This window comes from Papilio machaon, chromosome 3, assembly GCF_912999745.1.
Source record: "Papilio machaon chromosome 3, ilPapMach1.1, whole genome shotgun sequence".
Classification (NCBI taxonomy): Eukaryota; Metazoa; Arthropoda; class Insecta; order Lepidoptera; family Papilionidae; genus Papilio; species Papilio machaon.
In genome coordinates this window covers 5,114,337-5,123,019 of record NC_059988.1, presented here as the reverse complement: position 1 = coordinate 5,123,019, position 8,683 = coordinate 5,114,337, and the positions used below count along the sequence as shown (strand labels likewise).

The window sequence follows — 8,683 nt, the reverse complement described above, 5'->3', positions numbered from 1 at the left end:
AACAACGACATAATTTTAATTCCTGCCAGTTTTCAAACATACTGATCATAGTGCCGAAACACTTGTATTAATAAATTATCATTGTTTTACTACAGTTAAAATCACACGTGTTATGTGAAATCCAAAACTGTCAACTGCTTCAACAAATCAGATGAACTTGAAGATCGAGTACGAAATTAATCAAGTGGAGATCCGTTACTTGAGAACCAATACCATTGCCGGGTCTCGGTATTTTTCCAGTTTGCATTTAGTAATGCCAGTGCGCGTGATCAATTACCAAGATACTTTCAAATACAAAAATCTTAAGCACCTTTCAATGTCTTCATTTAACTTGAACCTGAACTAAAATTAATTACATTTTATTTTAATCATTCTTTAAGTATTGTTTAATAAATTAAAATTAAAATATTTTTATGAAAACAATTTACAATTTTAATATTAAAATATATACTATGGTCAAACAAGAATATGTGAAACAGTCAGAAATGCGCTGCTATCTCGGTTAGTTCTCTCAGAATATGAAAGAAAAAAATAACATGACAGCTACAGTGCAAAGAGGATCTTGTGACATTTTTTGACGCTCACAGATGGCGCTTGTGCGCTGTCATAATTTATTTTGGCTTATGCCGGTTCAGATAGCCTATTCGGTCTATACGTTTTTAAGGATGCGGCAACCCGAGAGGTGAAATGACACAATTTCTACCCGTTTGATACTATCTTAAAATTTACGTACGATAAGGAGTACGGAAAAAGATAGAAAGAAAAGAATTGGATAAAAAAATCGTAACTTTGGCAACTTTTTCTGTTATTCAATAAGTAGGTACCGATCACTTGTTTGCCATTTTCAATTTTCAAATAAGGTAGTAAAAGTTTATTCCATTCGTACTTGAGATAAACCGGAACGTGATGCAGGATTTCAATAAAGCACCTAGTATTGTGTAGCTCACATTGTCATCGCTTCGTCTGACGGCCCTATTGCATATTACAATAACAATTCAATACACACGGTGATCACATGCCCCCAGAACCGGCCCACTGACGTGCAATCGAATCTTCTTTTCAATCTACTCAAATATTTAGATCTTTGTCTCCTCTAGAGTAACTTTGTATGTTATAAAATAAGCCAATGTTTTAGTTACCAATAAAATTGTCAACCTTTTTTTAATTTACAGTTATAGTTAGAAACAACGAATTTCCATTTGTTGAATGCTGTCATATATTTCTTCGCTTTTCTTATTATTCTTACATTCTTTCATCAATACATGTTAGTTGATTTACCTACACACTATTAAGAAATAACATGATCTGTGCGGCATTATCTCCAATAGTTACCAAATATCTCATGAAATAATTTACTTTAGGAAATTAACGAACCTGGCTGTCAGGGGTACCCTGCGCAGTTAACACCTAAGCAAATTGCATGAAAACTAGATTGCTAACAATTTTAATAAACATTTTAAAATTATTTTAATTTACTACTAATTTAAATTTTAATGTTTTGAATTTCGCCTTAATATTATGGAATATAAAAAAATTTAAATAATAAAATTTATCAAAATTTAACATGGATTTTTATGAGATTACGTAGTTATCCGCCACGACCTTGGTATGTCATTGCGTAACTTTTATATAGTTCTTTTTTATCTAACACGATAGGAAAAACTAAATTTTATCCTACTTTACCTTTCTTGTGTACAAAGGATTATATAGGACACAAAACACACACACTTTGTGTACAAAGGACATATAATAACGTAAATAATATTAAAAATCCCCGGTCACGCTTTAACTATACTGAAGTTATCTGATTCTATTGCACAAAAAGCTTAGTTGTTTGCTAAATTCTTGCAAAAACGCAGACGTCATACAAACAATTAATTATCAAAATTATAAAAATATTTAAATTTAATTGTACATAATATATGTGAATGTGAATAATTGTATACTTCCAAGAATTATAACGGAGTCATGGTAACAATTTTCACTGCGTTTTTTGCTTATTCTTTTTTTAGTATACTAGTTTTCATATTTATAGTTACATAAATCGATGGCAGAACATTAGCAGAAGGTTTAGTTTGTCATTATTTGCATAGTCAGGTATAATCATTTTAAGGTCACGCAGGTATTAGAATAAAGTTGAATATACTGGGACTGAAAATCGAAGATAAAAACTAAAATAAAATAATAATTTGCCCTGTGCCGTCTGCACCAAGAATGTTTGTGTCTAGACAAAATTAAAAAACAACCACGTATAATGGTACTCTGGTATTCAGCCGGTGAAGCGGAAAAAGTAGCTTCGAAAGCTCTCGGAGTGGAGTTAATAGTGTTAATGAGGCTGAGATGAGCTGGAGACGTCACCGCATGGAAGACGCCGGCGCCGCTCCGCTCCACCCGCCTTCATATAAACGCGCTGGCGACGCGCGCGCCGGTCAGTGGCAAAAGGTGAGCGTTCCGTCCGCGTCGTCACTGCAAGGCGCTGTGTTGTGCGCATGCGCATCCCGCCCCGGTGCCAGCGACGCGACCTATCATTATAAATTCTGCCGAAAAGATGATGCATCCCGCACTGCACTAAGTTTTCGTGTTTGGAGCTATTGACTCTCGGACTCGAGTACCCCTCACAAATTATTTTCGTTTTCTTTGTTCGCTCATAACAAAGCATTGAAAAAATAAACAAAATGGTCAGTGGCAACAAGGACCCCAGCGACCCCAAGAAAATACCGCCGAAAAATCGTGAAAAGAAAACCAACAACTACAAGCGGGCGAATCCAGTATCGCGAGCATGGTTCATGTGGATGATGCCGACCTTCTGGCGCGGCTACAAGCGAGACCTTTATGACTCCGACCTCACCAAACCCAAAGAAAATCATCTCTCCAACAAACTTGGCGATCGCTTAGAAAAGTAAGTGTTACTTCTTTTGCACTTATTTTCCTTATATTTATTTTTTTGTTATAAAATTTCCTTGGAAAATCGATAAGTACTATGACAATTACAAATTTATATTAAACCTCGTAATTATACATAATTAAAAAAGTCACTTTATTGAAGACCTAATAATAATTTTGTATGGGCGCCACGTCCGTTTGTCGATACTATTTTTCATTAACAATCAATATTTATATGCCGTTTTGAAGATATTTCCAATACTGAGATACGATAAAAATAAACTTGTACATGGATAGTGACAGGTTCTTTTAGTTGTTTTGAGAAGTTATTTAAACATAACGTTTACAACAAACAAACGAATTAACATGTCGTTATATACGTATGGTATATTCAACCAGCTTGCGTCCTTCTTGACAAAGAATGAAATAACCAATGGAATTCTCAACCTCTACATATTATTTGCTTAGTTACGTTAAATTTTACCAATAAAAAAAAGAAAATACGAAACTTTGCAGAAATAAAACAAAGAAATGGCCGTTATTCAATTATGTCTGAAGAAGACACGATTTCATGTTGTTACAAATTACTAAACACATTTGTTTCATTACCTTTTTATAAAAACAGGAAGCTCGTAATTCCTTTGTTATCTTGTGGTAATTAAGAAAAAGATTAAGTTTAAAACGATAAAATCGTGCGGATTTATACGGCCTCAACATTAAAGGCAAAAAAAATAATTTACATAACTTTTCCCAATTTAAAATCTAATTCATCAATCTTACCTAAGATCGTCGCTTCGCTTTTTAAGTGTATCCAGACTAGCTCTTTTGCCATCTTTTGATATATATAAAAAAGGATGAGAAAATAATTGTTTCAGCGTACTTGACAATTTTTTACATCTATCATTTCAATATAAAAAAAATCTATCTATACTTATTTGAAACAATCTTTAAGTGGTCTTTAACGTCTTATGTAATGGACTAACTATGAAAAGTCTCGTTCAGGTGCCAATAAAATTTTTATTATCTCATGAAATACGTTTCATTTTTTAGCGTCTTACAAATTATCTAACAATCGTCATAATTGTATCGAAAGAAATTTAACTTTTTACTAAAACGACTGTAACATGTTAATTGATTTCTATAATTACGCTTAATGAGATCTATTGTATGGCATAACCTTTATAAAATGTACCATGGTCAAATATTACAAAGCTAGTAAACATATATTACATATATAGTATATTATGTACTGAATCCTGAAATCTTAAAGACTATTGGCCAGTATTTCCGATACCCTCAAAGAGAATGGATAACCGTGTATTTCTATTGCTTAAAAATATAATATGTAGAATATATTACGGTGATCATATATGTAGAATATATTTTATCACCACACGCATTCGTTTTGAGAAAACAGAGGTAACAAATGCTTTTGTACTATTGCTTCGGCCGTGGAAATCCACGGTAATGTGTAAAAATTTTAGAACATGAATACCTAGCCAAAAATCGCCTTTCACTAGACCTAGACCATTTTATGAGCCACGCAGCGTAAGTTCCAATACCCTGCATTGAAAGAAAAAGTACAAATATAAAAATTATAAAATAGGTAAATCAGCATCAGTAGTAACGCAGGGTGTATAAGACATGATGTTATGATAAGCAGATAGCGGACAATCGATTGTTTGACTCCTAAATCCGCTTTAACTAGACACCTACCCGTACTAAGTAACATTAATTTTTCTTCTACAAGATTGATTTGTTTTTGTGTTGTAAATTGAACTGAATTTTATTTTCTTAGCTTTTTTTTTAAATCACGGTGGTTAATTAAATTTAAGTAAATGTAGTATAAAAGAAAATGAACACCAAAATAAGTGATGCAAATAGAAAAAAGAAGAGTGTGGAAAAATTATTAAACAATTTAAAGATAAACTTTAAATAATAAAGTTCACAAAAAGTATTTTTTGTCATGTCTGTTTTATAATATTTTAGACACATTACATTGACCACGCGCCATTTTTATTTTGGTGAGTCGTAAAGCCCAAGACATAGTCATATTAAAAAAGTTTTCATATGTAAAAGTATATGGGTAACTAAATGGTATGCCAAATGACGTGAATTACACATGTATATGTATACAATGTCCATTAAATTAATTTTGTATTTTTATTACAAATTACTGAGAATTGTGACTATTAAATCTAGATCAATAAACAACAGGTAAAGGCATACCGATATTGCTATAAAGAATCCAAAGTCGCGCCATTGAATAATTAGTTGTTATCATTGAATCCTGCCTGCAGTCATGACATTCAATGTACACGTCAATAGAAAATTGACTTTATTACAAACTAAACAATCTTATTTAATTAATAAAGAGTTTAAATAATTTTTGACATATTTAATAAACTTATGGATATATTTTATTAGCCAACTTCAAAAAGAAGGAGGTTATCAATTCGACTGAATTTTTTTTTTATGTGTGTTACTGCGAATCTCCGCCCCTGGTGGTCCGATTTTGATAAAAATTATTTTAATCGAAAGGAAGTGCTTGCAGATGGGTCCCATTTTTTTGTTTTATTTTTAAATAACTAGAAGACTAGTAGATTTTATTATATATTTTTCACAGGGGACTATGGCTAATTTGGCACAGTCTTGTCCTTAATCGCCTCTACTACATTCACGACATACATGCACGACATCTTTATTTCAACAATAAAATTAAACTACTACAATAATAGTTAGGACAATTCGCCAGAGTTGCAGTCAAATTGGCCTAGGTAATGATGTCTGGCATAGTAAATTATTATTTAGCCGTGTGAGACGGCTGCAAATTTTCTAACGTAAGATATAACGGCCGCTATAAAAATTAAGTTTTAACTAAACTTAGTGCGTATAGCGAGGTTAAAGTTGTAAAAATATTGATTCACTCGTAAGAAAAGACCATATTATTACTTTTTATTATGTACATATATAATAAAAGAATTAAACAATTAGGAACAACAATGGGAATGATTTTCTAAAACGATTTTTTTTATACGTTACATTTGTATTGCTTTGGGTTCATTTTTAAAAAGACCAAGACAAGACTAAGATAAAATAAAATGTAAATAAATAAATACATTTGCATTTCTCTCATATTATGACGTTTTGATGGGTAATATTATAGAACACAACGCTAGTTTAAAGATTATTTTTAAATATCTACGTTTTCTCTTGCTAATACCAGTAACCGCGAAAGGATAAAGAAAAAAGGACAACGAATTCCTTTCTCCTCAGTCTATTTATAAACTGGCAACGATTGCATTACCCGTGGCGGGGTACGTTTACCTTAAGGATTCACGTTTTTATAGCATAAAACATTATAATGTTAGGTGCAAACTATATATAGCTCGCTCATTAGCCGGGAACAGGTCCGAGATCGCTTTTTCCCTTAGGCTCTATATGGTTGGATTAATTTTAGCAACAACTACGCTTTTTTTGCCATTGTATTCAATACCTAAGTCTAACCAGATAAAAATGCATTTTTGTTTTTGCAACTAAAAACTTTGCATTACTTTGAAAATGTTATTTTTAAATAATGGCTAAATTACTTTGCAAAAATATGAAAGCTTTGCTTTCAAACACATTACATTACATCTCGAAGATAACGTTACGTCGAAAATACTTAACTTGCGTTTAGAAGTTTAATTTGTTATTTCGCACTTTGTTATAATAATAATGATAAAGTAAAATAAATGACACCACCGTTTGTCCTTTCAACATGTTTCTGGGAAGTACAGAGTACATCCTTTTAGGAACGTTCAAATTAGTTTCAATAACGTATATTCATGCGTCACAGTAAAAAGGTAGAGTGTATTTGTAATTCTCGGAAACAATAAATCGTTTATAACTTTAAGATAAATACCACGTTTGTAATATTTAGTTTTTAAAATGTTTATCTGTTATACCTATTAGTTAAAATAATGGAATAATTATATATATTTTGATAATTTTGTAGATGTAATATTTGATGGAGGTTTCATACAAGTTAGGCGTCCAATCGAGAGTCGATTTTCGTAATGTCATTTTGTAATATAAGTGTCAAAACTGAGGAAATTTTCCCCAGTGAAAGACCTCTAGAGGCCTATTTTTCGCCCCACTTTTGTACTCTGGGCGTTATATGTATGAAGTTTTATATTACTTAAATTGTAATAATCAAAGTATCAAATTAATAATAATTGCGGCAGACAGTAATTTATCATCGCTCCGGAATACTCTAGAATAGTCCAGGAGTAAGTCCGAGGTTATAGGGTTTTTAATAAACCAAGCTTTATGACATTATGACAAACCATCAGAGCCAGGTTAATTGCAAATTATAGAATTTTTTTATAACACATTATTATGTATTAAGAGCATGAAGAGTATATAGAGTTGTCTATTTATTAAGCAAGATCGTAATTTGTTTGTTAGAAGTTAATTAAGCTGATTTCCTGTTCAATTTAGCGCATTTGGGGTAATTGTGTGCAAGGTTGCCGATTGGGCCGCGCGCCGCCGTCGCTGCTCTTATGTCAGAGACTGTTCGATTACTATCTCATACGACAGGAACCGGACCGTCATTAACCAATTCCAGATGGTACTTTGGACCCGTTCGACTAAACGCATCTCAAATATGTAAAAATAAACAGGTTCTTCAATATTTTCTAAGTCAACTCTCAACTTCCATTAATCGGCTATCTATTTTCGGCGACAAGTGGTAACGTGCAAAGTGGGAATTCTAGAATTTTACTCATAATTTACTGAAGAATCGTTTGGAATAACACAACAGTTCATTTCATCTTTTAATTCTGATTTTCTTTGTCTGCTTGAGTCACGTTTCCCTTAAAATACTGTAGATGCTGTATGGAAATCTATTTGTTAGTGAAACATTTGAGCACTTGCCTCTTTCAAACATAAAAGTGTAAACAAAATATAACACTGTAAAATTTCCGTGAGCGTAACAAGGTGAAGTATTAACAAAGTGTTATTTTGTTGACGCACTGTTCCCGCCTACTCGGCTCGGCTTACGTGAAATTGCAGTAACATGTTCTTATGCCCAATTTTCCGCATTGAAATATAGCTGAAATAAACATATTTGAAAATTTCCTTTCATGACAACTATGATTATTTAATTTTAAAAATGCAAATATGCAAAATAAAAGTTAGGTTCGATAAAAAACGAATTAGCAATATCACTAACGCTAGTTGTTTCTTGACGTAAGTTCTAATTGAAGGGATTTCCCATAAAAATAAAAACAATTAACACCTTTGTCTTATACGTTCTTTAAATACGCTCTAATATCGGTTACTATTGGTCTAATATTAATTGCAATCAACTTTTACAAGCTCCTTAATAGTAACTACGAAATAATTAGTTTTTTATTTGAATAAAAAGAATTTGTTATGATTAAATATGTATTTTTTTATGATTGTGGCTACTTTTGTTATAAGAATTACATTATGAAATGACTTGCATTTAATTTTAATATTAATTGCATATTTCCTATTCGATTAAATATGCGATAAAAACTAATTATAGATTTAACTAAAAGACCGAACTGAAACCGTGACAATTACGATTGTGTCTGACTCGAGAAATTTATTGTAAAATGCACTCAAACAATACAGATTGTTTTTTTAAAAAAGTAGGGATAGTAATTTCAAAAGGTTGAGAAAACGTTAAAGGTTAATAACGGCCATTACCTATCAACAATGCCGGAAATAAAAACAAGGAGTTGTCATTTTATAAAACACCAATAAAAACTATATTTTATATCATCACTTT

The 8,683-nt window shown here is 31.8% G+C and overlaps 1 protein-coding gene across 2 annotated transcripts in view; it reads left to right on the top strand.

Moving 5' to 3' along the window:
* The first annotated feature begins 2,409 nt into the window (after positions 1-2,409).
* LOC106712398 (ATP-binding cassette sub-family C member 4) overlaps positions 2,410-8,683 on the top strand; it is a 30,653-nt gene continuing 24,379 nt past the window's right edge. For both annotated transcript variants that reach the window (XM_014504948.2, XM_014504947.2), the window contains exon 1: positions 2,410-2,899. In XM_014504948.2, coding sequence (XP_014360434.2) covers positions 2,676-2,899 — 224 coding nt within the window. In that variant the 5' untranslated portion in view covers positions 2,410-2,675. The remainder of the gene's footprint in view (positions 2,900-8,683) is intronic.